The sequence below is a fragment of the Leucoraja erinacea genome, chromosome 25, assembly GCF_028641065.1.
Source record: "Leucoraja erinacea ecotype New England chromosome 25, Leri_hhj_1, whole genome shotgun sequence".
Taxonomy (NCBI): domain Eukaryota; kingdom Metazoa; phylum Chordata; class Chondrichthyes; order Rajiformes; family Rajidae; genus Leucoraja; species Leucoraja erinaceus.
The window spans coordinates 3,236,408-3,253,765 of NC_073401.1; the positions used below are offsets into that span (position 1 = coordinate 3,236,408).

General features: G+C 39.3%; 1 protein-coding gene across 2 annotated transcripts in view; it reads right to left on the reverse strand.

Moving 5' to 3' along the window:
- Positions 1-336: 336 nt before the first annotated feature.
- Positions 337-17,358, reverse strand: part of suds3 (SDS3 homolog, SIN3A corepressor complex component) — a 70,062-nt gene continuing 53,040 nt past the window's right edge. For both annotated transcript variants that reach the window (XM_055655578.1, XM_055655579.1), the window contains 4 exons: positions 16,844-16,865; positions 16,597-16,702; positions 7,795-7,879; positions 337-3,962 (listed from right to left, as the gene is read on the reverse strand). In XM_055655578.1, coding sequence (XP_055511553.1) covers positions 3,864-3,962; positions 7,795-7,879; positions 16,597-16,702; positions 16,844-16,865 — 312 coding nt within the window. In that variant the 3' untranslated portion in view covers positions 337-3,863. The remainder of the gene's footprint in view (positions 3,963-7,794; positions 7,880-16,596; positions 16,703-16,843; positions 16,866-17,358) is intronic.

Consider the following 17,358-nt stretch of genomic DNA (forward strand, 5'->3'; position numbering starts at 1 on the left):
GGCTGGTTCTCGAATGCAATACTCCCTCGCTCCCGGCTGGAGGCTCCCGGCTGCAGGCTCCAGATGGCAGATCCCGAATATTGGGGTGGGGGGGGAGGGGGGGGGGGGGGGTGATGTCACAGAAGACAGTGGGGTTTTTTTCAGTCTTTTCAGATTTTTTAAAACATTTTCATGAATAACGAGACATAAAGGATGAATTTTTCAGATAAGGTGATTTCGGACTCCAGGGGGGAAATCTCTACCGGAATATGTAAAAAGTTAACCGTTAGCTCGTCGTTTTTTCGAGAATATGTGATTATACACACACACATATGAACAAACACACACACACATCCAAGATCAGACTTTTAATAGGTATATATTATACTTTTGAACTAAAAGACAATTAACTGCATAACTGGTTCAACATAATTTTGTCCACTGAAGAAAATCTAATAAATAATTAAAGGCAAAAACATATCAGGTACAGCAGGCCATGAAGAGAGCTAATGGCATGTTGGCCTTCATTGCAAGAGGATTTGAGTTTAGGAGCAAGGAGGTCCTACTGCAGTTGTACAGGGCCACGGTGAGACCGCACCTGGAATATTGTGTGCAATTTTGGTCTCATAATTTGAGGAAGGACATTATTGATATTAAGGGAGTGCAGCGTAGGTTCACAAGATTAATTCCCGGGATGGCGGGGTTGTCATATAATGAAAGAATGGAGCGACTGGGCTTGCTTTCACTAGAATTTAGAAGGATGAGAGGGTATCTTATATAAAATAATTAAGGGATTGGACAGGAAAAGGATGCAGGAAAAGGATGTTGGGGGAGTCTAAAACCCAGGGGTCACAGTTTAAGAATTAGGGGTAGGCTATTTAGGATTGAGATGAGGAAAATCTTTTTCACCCAGAAAGTTGTGAATCTGTGGAATTCTCTGCCATAGAAGGCAGTGGAGGCCAATTCATTGGATGTTTTCAAGTGAGTTGGATGTAGCTCTTAGGGCTAAAGGAATCAAGACATCTGTGGAAAAAGCAGGAATGGTATACTGATTTTAGATGATCAGCTTTGATCATATTGAATGGCGACACTGGCTCAAAGGGACGAATAGATTACTTCTGTACCTATTTTGACAAGTTTCGATCACAGGCAAAATATTTTTGGCCATACTCCAACATTCTACATGGTTTAGCAAATTGTTAGCAAATTACATTAATTATTTGTCCGAAAATATTGCAGCAAATAACATACATCAAAAGCATTACTGATTGTGATATATGCATGCAATATTACCCAAATGAATATGGAATGGCATTAAACCTTACAAAGCAGGGATGCCATCACACGTATGCTCTCTATCTATCCACTTCATCCCTATTACACTTACCTTTTGAATTTATTAATTTTAAATATTTATCCATGCCCACCACTAAAAAAAAATCAATTTAGGCCAACTTCCACGAGATTTTGGGAGTGGCATTTTGTGTTTTAACCTCCTCCATGCAATAAAAATATCCAACTACCTTATTCTTTTGTATTCAAATCTTAAATTTGTGCATGGTATGTAGACTTTCAAGACCACAAGAAAAGTTCTCCCCATTTACTTGATCCAAATCCTTCTTGATTTTCAAAACCCTTCATCTCCCTGCTTAGATAAGAAGAGCCCAAGTTCCTGATGATTCGGGACATGGTCGGGACATTCATTTTTTTTAGCAAGGATGGGAAGGAATAACTTGAGCGGAGTGTAATTATGTACATAATGAGTATGGGCTGTTTGTCATTTGGTGAGCTTTGCGTCCAAATGCAGCAGCATTCTTCTTTCTGAAATTCTAACTTTGCAAGTAAAAGAAACATAAACCTGTATTTATTGAGCAACTTTAACATAATGTCTCCCATGCACATCAACAGAATAATCAACCCAAAAATATCAACAATCAGCTAAAGGGAATATTAGGATTGGTAATTAATAGCATAATTAAAACAGCAACGTTCAGAATTAATCTTAAAAGAATGGATTACAGATTTCAACAGGGAAAAATCCAAAACGCAAAGCATAAATAGCTGAACATATCATTAACTAGGCAAGAAAATTCTCAATTACCACAGAGGCAGAATAATTAGTGCTGCTGCCACACAACTTCAGCAACCCAATGTCAATCCTGACCCCAGATGTTGTCCGTTTGAAGTTTGCACATTCTCCCTATCATCACGTGGACTTCCAAGTGCTCTAGTCTTCTCACACTTTCGAAAAGATTTGTTGGTATGTTAACTAGCACCTATAAATTACTCTTCGAGGTGGGTAGCAGGAAAAATAGGTAGAAACTGACATGCATGCAATAGAAATTAGAGAATGGGATCAATGGGAATGCTGAGAGCTAGCACAGATGCAATTGGCTGAATGAGCTCTTCCAATGGGTAATTTCAACCTTTTGAGAAAAGGTTACTTAATATAAGCACCTTTTGCCATTACATTTCAAAGTGTATGTTTAGAGCACAAGAGTACAATGCTACACTGTACCAAATAACTGCCCGTACATCCACATGTTTAACACTGCATTGTTACGTGTAAAAATAGACATTTGTGGCAACCTTTCATATATTGAGTAAATCCTTTTGAAGCAGAAGCAATTATTTTCATTTTCACTGAATTCATGCATTTTTCTGATTCATTTACAAGATAACTGCAGTTAAAAATATTGTATTACATTATGAATTACTTGGAATTTAGGATACTTTAAAATAGCTGTAGCTGAAAAATATTCAAAGGTGACATTTAGAGATGTTTGTTCCTCAACTCAGCTTCAACTCAGTGTCATGTTTAATGTACCATTCAGTTAATAAGATAGATTACTTGCATTCTCACATTCAAAACTGAAGAATAACAGAACGGAAAACATTTCAATTAAAAAATAAATTATTTTTGTAGCCTCGATTGTGTTATTCATAATGTTGATTTTCCTCACATATCTAAGTAATTGAATTTCCACCTCAAAAGATCACCTTTCCGATTTAATATTTCACAATATCATTTCCATAGAAGCAAAATGCCATTTGACCATTTCACAAGTTACCAGAGAGTGAGGTCAAATGCAGTGGATTTTGATTCACTGAGTCACTGACCATGAGCATTTTAAGACGTAGCCTGAAACAGTTGTAACTTAGCAATTTTTAAGCTACTAATAAAAACCTAGAGCAAAATTATTTGCTTTAATTTTGTTCCAATGCTGTATGTTATGAACCATTATTTAAGGAAAAACAGCAGAAGTTTAAAGATATAAATCAACAGCATTAATCATAATTGTAGGCTACCAATATTTTCAGTTTTATTAAAGGATACAGCATAATATAAACCATCAACATGAGTTGATTTGTTCAAAGAAACCATGTTATTTAACATACTTGTAAAAACAAACAAATGCATGTTTTTGGCTTGTGCCCAAGAGTGACTATGATAAAGCATTTAATACAAAATAAACAGCATGTACAAAACATAGTCCTCTCAAAAAACAAGGGCAATAATTGTTCAGGTAAAAATGTTCCAGATTGCCCAGCACTGAAGCAAACTGGTTTTCACTCTGTTGTCTGGAATAAATGAAACAATCCACATATTGGCAGCTTCCAGCCACAAAGAATGGTCAGCTCAATCTTGGAAGAAGATGGAAGCAAAGAGAAATCCTTGAAAAAGTGAGCGTTATTCTTAAAAATATGCACAACCATCAAAACTGAGATGGCATTGGAAAGTGTCTTCAAAGCTCACGTTCTTCAGTCTGTCGAGAAGCTTTTTTGCTTTAATACAGGTTTCCATATAAAAATCATGAAGAGTTCACCTCTTGAGTGCAGGGAGATAAGGAGATGCCGGCTTCCAACACAACTTGGTAAGAGTTCTAGGCAGCAGATCGCCGTCGTATAATGAAGACTCCTCTATGTAGCTGTCCTAGATATATACGCATCTTTGTGCTATCACTGGTCTTCCTCACCCATATCTGTGAGAAACAAAAAATAGATGAGCATTCCATTTCTTTAATTTAAATTATTACATATTAGCTATTCAGAGCAACCCCAAATGTCTGCAAGGATCAAATAAAAAGTGATTTTCTCCTTGAAAACATATGTTTGGTACACTATGAGTGTGCGTGATTTTTTTCCCTGTGAAGTGTGATGAATTGATATAACCTTAATTGCTAACTGGCATTTCACTCAAGTACAGTAGAAGTTCCCCTTCATTCACAATCAACCGTTATATTTTCTTCCATTTCTGGAATTATGTGACTGATATTTGACATTGTACATTTTAGGGGAGTAATTGAATCACTGATCATGAATGCCAAAATATGAGCGATAAGATACCAGTTGAACACACCTTGCAACATTCAGTTCCACTGCTTTCAATGCAATTCAATGCGCAGGAGGCGATGGCCAATACTCTTCCCAATCATTTAGCACTGGCAACCAATTGACAAATTTCTCTCCTCATTGCATCGCACCAAGGAACTGCTTGAAATAGCAACCAACTGTTTAGAAATAAATCATCTCCTATTTAATTTTTTTAATTTCACCATTACGTTGCAGATGCCAGCACCAAGCAAAAACTGTACATCCAATAAAGTATTCACCATTAAAATGACAAAGGCTAGAAATGGGCAAAGGCTAGAGATGAAAAGACAGTAGGTGTGAGATAAAAGGATTGAAGAGTTACAAATTCTAAAACTAGAGGAAGGAATGGAGGAGGATAAGGAGGGGAGAAATCAAACTGAACGCACACCTACTCCCCCCCCCCCCCCTCCTGGACTTGCACCTACTTCTCCCCCCCCAACTGGACTCAAACCTATTCTCCCCTCACTTGGAGACTCGCATCCATTTCACCGCCACCTGAATTTGCACCTATTTTCCCCTCCGCCCTCTCCTTCCAGCTATATTCCTTCCTCCAGCTTCACAATTTGCAACTCTTCATTCATTTTGTGTCACACCTTATCTTTTCATCTCTGGCTTTTGTCAAACCAACCCGCTATCCAAACACCCCTAACATGTATCCACCTATTACCTGCCAGGCTTTGTCCTACACTTTAACCTCACCCCCTCTGAACATACAGCCCTCCGCTTTGCAATAATCCCAGCATGTCCCCTTTGTTCTGCCCCTCCTCTCTTCCAGCTTTCTTCCCCCCTCTCACCACCATCAGTTTGAAGAAGAACCCAAAACGTTCTTCAGATATATTGCCTAACCTGCTGAGTTACTCCAGCACTGTGTCTTTTGTTGTAAACCAGCGTCTACAGTTCCTTGTTTCTATGTTTATTCATTTTGTAAATTTGGCCTGTTTTTAATTTGTACTGAATGTTTTGTTACATTATAAATTCTTGTTACTCAAGAATTGACAGGATTTTTACATTTTTGCCACAATGTGTGCAATTGAGGTTGGTTTGATATTATAAATTATTTAATGCAACAAATTCTTTGGCTAGTCATGGAGAGAAGGAGATACAAAATAAAGAATTTACATTGATACTGCACCTTTAGTCACCTATCACCAAAGATATCTAAGAATGCTTTATAGCTAATGAAGGACTGGAGAGTGGGCAATGTTGTTCCTTTGTTTAAAAAAGGAAATAGAAAGAATCCAGGGAACTATAGGCCGGTGAGCCACATATCACTGGTAAGGCAACTATTGGAGAGAATTCTTTGAGATAGGATTAATTCCCATTTGGAAGAAAATAGGCTAATTAGGGATACCCAGCATGGCTTTGTTTACGGCTGATTCTGTCTCACTAACTTGATTGAGTTTTTTGACGAAGTGGTAAAGGAGATTGATGAAGGTAGGGAGCGTGGATGTTGTATACATGGATTTTAGTAAGGACCCTCATGGTAGGCTGATCCACAAGGTTAAGATATACACGATTCACGATGACTTGGTCTATGGATTCGGAACTGGCTCATTCATAGGAGACAGAGGGTTGTGGTGGAAGGTAAATATTCTTGCTAGAGATCTGTGACCAGTGCAGTTCCACAGGGATCTGTACTGGGACGACACCAACATTGGAGGAGTTGCAGATAGTGAAGAATGCTGTCAGAAGATACAGCAGGATGGAGGTCAGCTGCAGAAATGAGCAGAAAAATGGCAGCTGGAGTTTAACCCAAGCAAGCGTGAGGTGTTGCACTTTGGGAGGTTAAATGTAAGGAGTATACAGTTAATGGCAAGACCCTTACTAGCAATGCTGTGCAGAGAGATGTTGGAGTCCAAGTTAATATCTCATTAAAGGTGGCAGCACTTAGATAGGGTGGTAAAGAAGTCATATGGTATGCTTGCCTTCATTGCTATGGGCATTGAATACAAGAGTCAGAAAGTCTTGATGACTTTGGTTAGGTTCCCTTTGGAGTACTACGTGCAGTTCTGGTCGCCCCATTACAGGAAAGATGTGGATGCTTTAGAGAGGGTGTAAAGGAGGTTACCAGAATGCTGCGTGGATTAGAGGATATCAGCCTCGGGGAATGGTTGGAGATAGACTTGGATTATTTTCTCTGGAACTTTGGAGGTTGAGGGGAGACTTGATAGAACAATATAAAATGATGAGAGGTATTGATAGTATAGACAGTCAGAACTTTTTCACAGGGTGGAAATGTCCAACAATGGAGGGCACAGCAATAAGGTGAGAGGGAGACAATATAATGGGAGATAAGCAAGCAATTTTTTACTTTGCACAGAGGGTGGCGTGGACCTGGAACGCGTTGCTAGAGGCGGGGGCAGATACGATTGGGGCATTTAAGCAGCTTTCGGACGGATTTGCAGGGAATGGAGGGATATCGATCACTTGCAGGCAGATGAGATCAGTTCAACTAGTCATCATATTCAGCACAAACATTGTGGGCTGGCTGTTCTATGTTCTAAGCACTTGTCAACTGCAGTTACTGCTGTAGTCCATTTGTGCCCAACACAATTTCATCAACAATAACAAGGTCATGGCTCAGGCATAATATTGGATAAGCAGCAGGTAGCACTCTCCAACTTGCCTTTTAATATAGCCACTATTTTGTTTTTGGTTAATACTCAACTGAGATGATGGTTTGTTGAAACATCTCTTCTAAATGGCCACTTCTATATCAATGCAGCAATGCCCAAGTACTGGACTGAGGTCTAGACTTCTGTGTTCAAATTTAAACTTTGGGTCTTCTATCCACAACTTTCTAATTCAAAAGCTTTCAAAACTTTCAACAAGATGCATTAAAATGAAAAAGAAATTAGATAGGGACATTGTGTGCTCTGTTATCTTCAATTTCCTTTCATTTTAATGGCTGGCAAGCACAGGAGTGATAGATTATGGCCATTATTTCAGAATAATCCCCGTGCACAGAAAAGCAAAGCTCTGAAATGTACTGAACTAATGTCTCAAATTGTTTCTTCAAAATAATCAACAAAAATCATGTTATTGCATCAATGTTTTGTTCCATTAAATAAGATTTCTGTAAAAAAAGGTTGCTCTGGATACCAGAAGTTTCAAAATAGGTTTGTTGTATGGATTATGTTACAAATAGCAAATACTATTCATGAACCTTGACATTTAAACTACCAAGTACTTATCTTGCAAACAGATTACAGGTGCACAAGTAGTTTAATAATCTATTGTTTTATATCCATCAACCATTTTACTCTTTACCTGATTGGGCTGTCTAACCCTGGTGTACTGCTAGCCACACAATTTCGACCTGCTAGCCACACAATTATCCACCCCCCCATACCCCTTCTTTAAAAGAAGATATCAAAATCAATTTATAGATCAGGATGCTGGTACATTAAGGCACACTGGCAAAATAAATTGTAAAAGTACCTCATTTGTTCCAACAGAGCTAATTACACAGCCAATCTTCGTATTCTCCTTCGATTCCAGATAGATAGCCTGACTTTTATGATACCTAAAGATCAAAAAAATCCAATATTTGTAAAGACAGTTCAAATTATTGCTTGTAATTCATGCGTCACATTTCAAGCTTTGTCTTTAGGTCAGAGTTCAGTATCCAGATTGGCACTCCAATTCACCGCTGAGCATGTTCTGATCGAATTCATGTAAAACATGAATTTGGTTTATTATTGTCTTGTATATTATATAACACAAACACAGGGAGCAGAGTTTATGTAACTGGACCAAGCGCACCTGTTCCCTACCTGTAGCACCCACGGGAGGAGTGGTCCTCCAACTCAAGCTGTCCCCGAATGTAAAATTCCAGCACCCCCATTGCCTCCCTCAGCAGTGCTCTACAAAAAAAATTCCAATTGCACTTGCCCTGCGTATTACAATAGCAATTCGCCCTCCCCCTGCTAGTCTATCCATTGTGATGCCATCAGTTGACGTCCTCAGTTGAAGCTGGTCGGTTTGAAGTTCAAGGTATTTTGATTTTTTTAAACTTTAAGCAGTAATGTCGAGAAATAAAGCATAAAATGTTCAGTGAACGTGATCTCTGCCTTTGATGGTGGGAAGGTCAGTACACCCATGATTTACTAGGCAGCGTGCAGCACTTTATGCAATTTTGTACACTCCCGTGTGTTCGAGTTGCAGAACCAGGCCGTGATTTTTCTCTACTGTATACCTGTAGAAGTTCAAGGGAGTATTTGTCGACATAGCAAATCTCCCCAGTCTTCTTATGAAGTAGAGGTATTGGTGGGCTTTCCTTATGACTGCATCAAAGTACAGGGTCCAGGACAAATCGTCAGATTATATGCATGCCCAGGAATTTAAAGTTTTTGACTCTCTCCACCAACGTTCCATTGATGAAGCCACGTCTGTGGACCATCGGCCTTCCTCTTCTAAAGTTAACAATCAGTTCTTTGGTTTTACTGTCATTGAGAGCAAAGTTGTTGTTCTGGCACTCAAAGTTGTTGTTTGGTCAGCTGATCGATTTCCCTCCTATATTCTGACAAATTTGTCCAACTACAGTGGTGTTGTGTGCAAATTTGAAGATGGATTTGGAACTGTGTCTGGCTGCACAGTCATGGGTAGAGTGAGCACACAGCCTTTAGGTGCTCCTGTGCCAATGGTTATCGAGGTTATCGGTTACTGCCAATTCGTACCAATTATGTTCTGTTGATGAGGAAGTCGAGGATGCTTTTGCCAAAGGATGTGCAGAGACCCAGTTCTGTGAGCATGGTAACCAGTTTGGAGGGCATGCTGGTGTTAAACTTCGAGATGTAGATGAATAACAGCCTAACATATGTGTTTTTATTGTTCAAGTGGTCCAGTGCAGTGTGGCGAGCCAGCGAGTTCACATTCTCCATTGTGGCTGTTGGCAAATTGTTGTGGGTCCAGGTTCTTATTGAGGTAGTAGTTGATATGTACCATAATCAACCTCTCAAAGCACTTCACCATCAAGTTCACCAAACTTTGGTCCATATTTTTATACTTCAAAAAATCCACAAAATTTCTGAATCATAACAGAGATGAGAAAATTTCCTATTTTAATTTTCTTGAAATTGACAGGAAATGGACAGTTAACATTTTAGGTCCCAACCCAAAACAGAGTCCGACGCAGAGTGCTGACCCAAAACAGCACCTGTCCATTCCCTCCAGAGGTACTCCTTCTGCCCCTTGTGTTATGCTCAAGATTCCAGTACCTGCAGTTCCTGGTGTCTAGTATGCTTTCCAGCTTGTTTAACATTGCAAGCTGTTAATTTATGAGGGAGATGAAGTAATACTTCATTTATACAGACCCTTGGTCCAACAAGATCTGAACTTTTGCATTTAGTCGCAAGCATTTGACTGCTGGAAGGACATATCATCCTTGAAGAAGGTACCAAAACAATACAAAAACCTAAGTGGTTAAATTTAGGATGGCTGCATAATCTAGATTGAATTCCTTTGTAGGTTAATTTAATGGAGGCACTTAGAGTAGCATAGAAAATAGGTGCTAGCAAGGCTGGAGGGAGTTGCACCGCTGGGGATGTGCACACATTCTCCGTGTCCAAGCGCAACGTGAGGAGGGCCCTGACACGTGTGAACACGAGGAAAGCTGTCGGCCCAGATGGTATATCTGGCTTAGTACTAAAGTCTTGTGCTAATCAGCTAGCTCCAGTGTTCACCACAATATTCAACTTCTCCCTGGCCAAGTCCGTGGTCCATGCCTGCTTCAAGAGGTCCACTATTGTACCAGTGCCTAAGAATGCCTCTCCAGCCTGCTTGAATGACTACCGACCAGTGGCCCTCACCTCTGTGGTCATGAAATGCTTTGAGAGGCTGATCAAGAACTCCATCTGCACCTTCCTCCCTCGCACCGTCGACCTGCTGCAGTTCGCATACCGTCCAAACAGATCCACGGATCATGCGGTCTCCCAGGTTTTGCACACCACTCTCTCTCACCTTGACAGTCAGAAGGGGCGCTATGTGAGGATACTGTTCATTGATTTCAGTTCAAATTTCAACACCATAGTCCCCACCAGACTTGCTGAGAAGCTGCTGGAACTGGGACTGAACACTCCCCTGTGTGCCTGGGTCCTAGACTTTCTCACCGCCAGGCCCCAGGTGGTCAAGATGGGGAGACATACCTCCAACCCCCTCAACCCTGAACACAGGATCCCCCCAGGGTTGCGTCCTCAGCCCCCTACTGTACACACATGACTGTGTGGCCAGGTTAAGCTCCAACTCCATCAAGTTTGCTGATGACACAGTGGTGGTGGGCCTGATCTCCGATAACGATGAGAAGGCCTACCTGGAGGAGGTGGCTGACCTGGCACTCTTGTGTCAGAACAACAGCCTCCTCTTGAATGTCACTAAAACTAAGGAGCTGATTGTGGACTTTAGAAGGGCACAACAACCGAGGACGTACACGCCACTGGGGATAAATTGGACTACTGTGGATAGGGTGACCAGCTTTAAATACCTGGTAGTCCACATCACAGAGGATCTGACATGGACAACACACACTGCCGCACTGGTGAGAAAGGCAAGGCAGCGCCTTTACCACCTCAGGCAGCTGAGGAAATTCAAAGTCTCTCTGAGGATCCTTCAATCCTTCTACTCTGGTGCTGTAGAAAGTATCCTGACTGGAAACATCTCAATCTGGTTTGGCAACAGCAGTGCCCAGGACAGGAAGGCTCTGCAGAGAGTAGTGCGTTCGGCCGAACGCACCAATGGGAACTATACTCCCCCCCCCTGCAGGAACTATACACCAGGAAGTTTGGATCCAGAGGCAGTAAGATCATGAAGGACCCCTACCACTGAAGGACCCCTACCACTTCCAGCTGCTACGGTCAGGCAAGCGCCTCCGCTGTCACGCTGCGAAAACAGAGAGGATGAGGGAGTTTCTTCCCACAGGCCATTAGGACTGTAAACTCTGAATTCACCAGGGAGTGATTACTGTTGTGTCTATTTAAAAAAAAAATGTAAATACTGGTTCTGTTCTGTTGTTTTCCACAATCCCAAGGCATTGCCACTTTCATTTCACTGCACATCTTGTATGTGTATGTGACAAATAAAGTTGACTTGACTTGACAGGAGTAGGCCAAGTCAGCACCACCATTCAATATGATCATCCAAAATCAGTACTCCATGCCTGCTTTTTCCCCCATGTCCCTTGATTCCTTTAGCCCTAGGAGCTAAATCTAACTCTCTCGAGTACATGGTTACATAGAGTTACAACCTATCAGACTGGGCTTCAGGCACAGTATGGCCTACTCGGGATTTACCACCAATCATTAGCCGCAAAAATTCTTCCGTGATTAAGAGAATATATGATACTATTTGTATTGCCAGTGTAACAGGGAAAACTATCTTCCTGGTTGAATGGCCTGGTAGATTTTTGACTGATTAATGTCACACCAAAAATAATAATTCTAGTGAACTAAACTACCTTAAGGCAGGTGATAATTGATTCTTACAACGTTAATCAGATTGCATAATTGTCTGTTTTTGTTTTAATGACTACATCATTACTCGTTCAATTAGATTCGTTGACTGCAGCTATTGCATTGATTTAGAGAGCAATGACTGGATGTGTTGTTTATTTGACTAAGAAAATCAGGTACTTGTCAAAAAAGTTCAAAAAAACTAGACGTTGGAAATCTGAAATACACAGAAACATTTTGGGAAAACTCAGCAAGCAGCCAACTGTGGACAGATTTTAAAAAGTTTACGTTGTCAGGTTAATAACTTTTCATCAGAATTCAAAGCAAATGAAAATGCTTTTACCAAAATTAATATACTAACCAGCAAATCACCAGCAAAGTGCCCATGAGAGGTCATAGATCTGAAATGTTATATTTCACTCCCAATATACTTCCAGATACTTCTTGACAAGAGTATTTCTACCATTATCTATTTTAGATAATTTTCAACTAATCCTCATTCATTTCACTACCATTGTTTTGAATTGTGTTGCATGCTTTCACATTTATCATTCAAGAAAAAATAAAAGATTTGATAAATATTAATGGCCCCAGGGAGGAGATTAATCAGTCAGCAACATAGGAGTGGTTTGGATAGCAAGACATTTCATGAAAGATTTACTCAATTGCAAATAACTACATGTAGATTGAAAGCCTGAGGATAGCAGACACAAGTCAAGTTGGCAAAGGAAATCAGTGAAATATCTTGAGCTGATGTTTATCATGCGGGAAAAATGTTGCCTGAGCATGGAGAAGTGTATTTGGAGAGAATAGATTACTTGGTTAGAGTAAATCAATGCCTTATAATATAACCAATTTGCTCAAAGCACAACTGAGAAATGAAGCTTCAATCTTGAAACGGCCACCTGGCGTAAATTGAGGAAACTGCAAAACATAATTAAGAATTAAAAAGGCATCTGATGCCCCCAACTGGGATAGGAAGGAATTTACTTCTTCGAGATTAGCAAACCAACAACCCAGGTAAAGATCCAAAACAAAAGGTTTTTAAATCAGATGTGCATGTGGAAATTTGACCACACAAAAGCCAAACGAATCAGTTAATCTATCAGCTCAAACTATTATTCGGGAGGATTTAAAGGTTGTTCAGCTTTGATCATGATGACAGCATTAGCGTATCATAATCACAAGGAATTTTAGATTGGTGTGTATTAGTTTAATTGAACAATTAGCCTGACAAACATGATGGTTCTTTTTCAAGGCAGCTCCCTGCTGTAATTTGAATTCAAGGCAAGTTTAACACTGAAGGGGTAGATTTTCCAATGATAATAGACTAACTCCTTATGGATCCTAACTTCAAGTTGCTTAAACAACATGGAATCAGGGAAAGCAGTTTATGTGTATGAATCAGCCAGCGGGCAAAGCAATAGTAGTAAAGTGCAGGAGTGATGACGAAGGAAGATTATCGGTTGCATACTAATATCTGTGCATTAGGCTGCCAATGTTCATTTCCTATCACCAGTTCAAAGAAATAATGATCGATCCAAACGACAATATGGGCTTAAAGGGTTGTTCTTATATTTTAATATATACAGAAGAAACACAATCCCATAATGGCAATGTAGCATGATTCTGAAGTTGAACCAAGCAAGAAAAATGTTTGGAAAAAATATGTAGATAGTGGTATCCATTCATATGGAATTTCAATGGCATCTCGGTACGTGGACCTTCAGTATAAGTTTATATAACATTGATCCAGGATTTTGAGGATATTTTTATTCTGGGGAACAAAGGCAAGAAAGAAAACCATCACACAAAGAGATGTAATATTGTGAACTGTGTACTGTTAGGTAAAATAATTATGGTAGAAGTAACTCCACTGGTGTGGCCCAAGCAGTGAGAAAAGCCCATCTCCAAAAGCCTTATAAAGGTTGATGGTGATTTTTAAACATAGAAGAAACGGTTCTTTTAAAGTGTCTGACATCCAGGGCATTTTTTTTTTTTTAATGGTTTAAATTTGTTTAAAGAGCAATAATAATAAAGAATATTACGATCATTTAAAAAAAAATAAAAAATTAATACTCGGAATATTAGAATTAAATCAAACATTTAGAATAACACAAAGAAACTTTATTGATTATAGTTTAATAACAGGAAAAAAATGAATCCTAAAATTTTGGAAAGGCCCTACAATCAAAATGTGGATTATAGAAATGACGGAGACCTTAAACGTGGAAAGAATCAGATTTTCCCTGTTGGACAAACAGGAATTATTCGTTGGAACATGGTCTCCTTTTATTGATTACTTAAAGGGTCAGAATAGTTCAGCACAAGAACCTGACTAGCACTCGGGCTAAAGATTGGATGAAATGCTACACTCTGAAATGAACGAACATATCTCGAACGATGTTTTTTAGTTTTAACAAATTTTTCCATTCTTCTTTAACTACCTCTTTCCCCCCTTTTTTTTTTTTTTTTCTTTTTTTATTTTTTTTTTGTTTATTTTATTTTTTCTTTTCTTTCTTTTCTTCCTCTACTTCATCTATCTCTTTAGTTCTATCTAGTTTTAAAAAAATGAAGAAAAAGGTAAAAAGTATTGGAGACAATGTAATAATAACTGACAATATTATTAATTTAAAAATGTAAGACAGTAATGATGTAATAGATTATGTACCTATCTCCAATAAAAAATATTTTCAAAAAAAAAAAAAAAAAAAAACTTGCCTTCCCTTTTTATCTCCTTAATTTTTGCCCAAAGTTCCTATTGAAATCCATGTGCTTCCAATTCATAGGCCCAAGTCTAACCGTGCAAAACTAGAACTCATTGAGGGAATCCGTAAAAGACCAAATGAAACAACAGCAAGAGCAGTCTGGTAGCCCCTCAAGACTACTGCACCATACTGCAAGATCATGGCTGATCCAATCTTAGCCTCTTCACTCCATCTGCCATACCTTGCCATTTAATCTAACAAGAGAGCAAACTGACAGATTCACTCACTCAAATCTGTCAGCTGATTCTGTGTTTGGACAGTGCCAGCACCAAAATTCAGCCCTTACTCCAAAACAATGTGTTCAGAACATGTTGGTATTAGTCAGCAAGTTCCATCTATTCACTCATCCCTTTACACCCAAACCGCCCCCTCCCCTGGTAATTTCCCCATAAACCATAGGATACATAACACCTGCCTTTATACCTCCTCCTCACATCCATCCAAGGACCTCAGCAGCCCTTCCAAGTGAGACAGAGACAGTCACCGAGTCTATAGCCTTTAGAGATACAGCATGGAAATAGGCACTTCAGCCCACCAAATCCGCACCAACCAGCGATCGCCCCTCACAGAAGCACCATCCTACACACCAGAGACAATTTACAATTTACAGAAGCCAATTAACCTACAAACCTGTACATCTTTGGAGTGTGGGAGGAAAGCGGAACACCCGGAAAGAAACTCACGGATAACCTACAGAATAATCAGCGCCTGTAGTCAGAATTGAACATGGGTTCAGGCAGCAACTCTACCACTGCTCCACAATTCTGCCCCCAAACAGCCATATAACATATAAACCAGCCCTTCAGCCCAATGTGCCGATGCCAATCCAGATGCCCCATCTATGCTAGTCCCATTTGACACATGACCCTCTAAACTTTTCCTATCCATGAATCTGTCCAAATATTTTTTAAATGTTGTTATAGTACCTGCCTCAACTACCTCCTCTGGCAGCTCGTTTCATATACTAATCACCCTCCATCTGAAAAGGTTCCCCTCAAGTTCCTATTAAATTTGTCCCCTCTCACCTTAAACCTATAGAAAATACAACACAAGAACTGGCCCTTCATCCCACAATGTTTGTGCCAAACATGATGCCTAGTTAAACTGATCTCATCTGCCTGTACATGATCTATCGCCCTCCCCTGCACTTCCATGTGCCTATCTAAAAGCCTATTCAGCACTACTATCGTATTTGCCTCCACCTTCACCCTGGCAATGTGTTCCAATGTGCTCCTATCCGTCACCTATCCATGTCCTCCAGGGATGCTGTCTGACCTGCTCAGTTACTCCAGCACTTTGTGTTCCATGCAAGATACCAGCATCTGCAGCTTCATGTGTCACTATTCATTAACCTTTATCTTTAAAGAGGTTTGCACTGCTTTACCTCCAAACTACCTATGTTTATATAAAACTCTCAGTTCCATCATTTCAAAGATCAAGTAAATGCCCGCTTCAAATACATTTTCCTCTGACATTTGATCATTTTTGGTTCATGTTTTTTCTTTCATAAAAATCTAGAATGGACAACTTAAACCTTTAAATCAATATAGCTCATACTCAGAGCATGCTGTGTGCATCAACTACATCCCCAAGGGAAGTAATCAGCATTATCAGGTAATTGTTCTGTGAATCTTAACTACAATAGGAGCTAGCAATGCTTCAAATGAAGGTTTGGAAATAGTGGACTTGCATCACCATCTAGTGGCCTTTTTATTTTACATCCAGAGGGGAGCAAATGGATATTTGTTCAATCCCAAGTCACACAAATTAAAGAAAAGTATTTAAAGAAATAGAAATTCATACAACGGCAACTAAACAATGGTGTTATCTTTTATGGTTTTAAAAATATAGTTGAATTACTTTAATAATGTAGAATAAAAAAGCAATTACTAGCTGTTTGACTTCAAAATGTAATGATCAAAATAAAGCATGTTTGTGCTGTAGCATCAAGATGGTGTACATGAATGTGTGCCAATTATGCTGAAATATAATAAGATGAAGTATAGAAAAAATGCGAATTTCTAACTCACCATCTCTTATCATAATATAATTTTCCATCTTCGATTCGTGCTTCATACCTTTGTGCTGGCGCTTCAGCAGGTGTGCTGGGGAGATGCTCAGGAGAAGACGGGGATGCTGATAATAAAAAAAACAATGGGTGAAGGAACAGACTGGAGCAACAAAAACCTTGTTTCGCCAGTGTTTACTTTTACTGTGCAATATTAGTTTTTAAGCCATTTTTATAATCACGCAAATGTATATAACAAGCATAACTACCTGGTCTTTTTGGAGATTTGAGCTGAAAATTAAGAGACAGAGTATTAGTTTCTTTGAGAATTAAACTTCTTCAGATCACTGACCAATGAGCACAAACTAAGAAAAAAATAATGTAATTGTTTTGGTTAATATTTACATTAATCATCAATTAACAATTCACAAACTAAGCTGCTCTATTTAAAATCCTTTTTAAATCAAAGCTTCCTTTCAGGCAGAATCTGGCCCATTCTGAGTGTTTGACTAATACGCTGCTATAATAAACTGCTTTTCTGGATGCCCATTTTGCCAACAGCAGTTTAGCAATTCAAAATAGGAGAAACCTACAACTATCAATGGGATGAAATTCTTGACATTTTAGCTTGTTCTGAAACAGCTGATCTTCCACTCCAGCCAAATCTTCATCAGACTATGCAACGTATTTAAAAACTAATGACCCATCACCAGTAAAAGGTATGCCCAGCAATCAAGACCGGACATTGGGTCTTCGTGCAAGTATATTTATTTGTTGGAAGAAA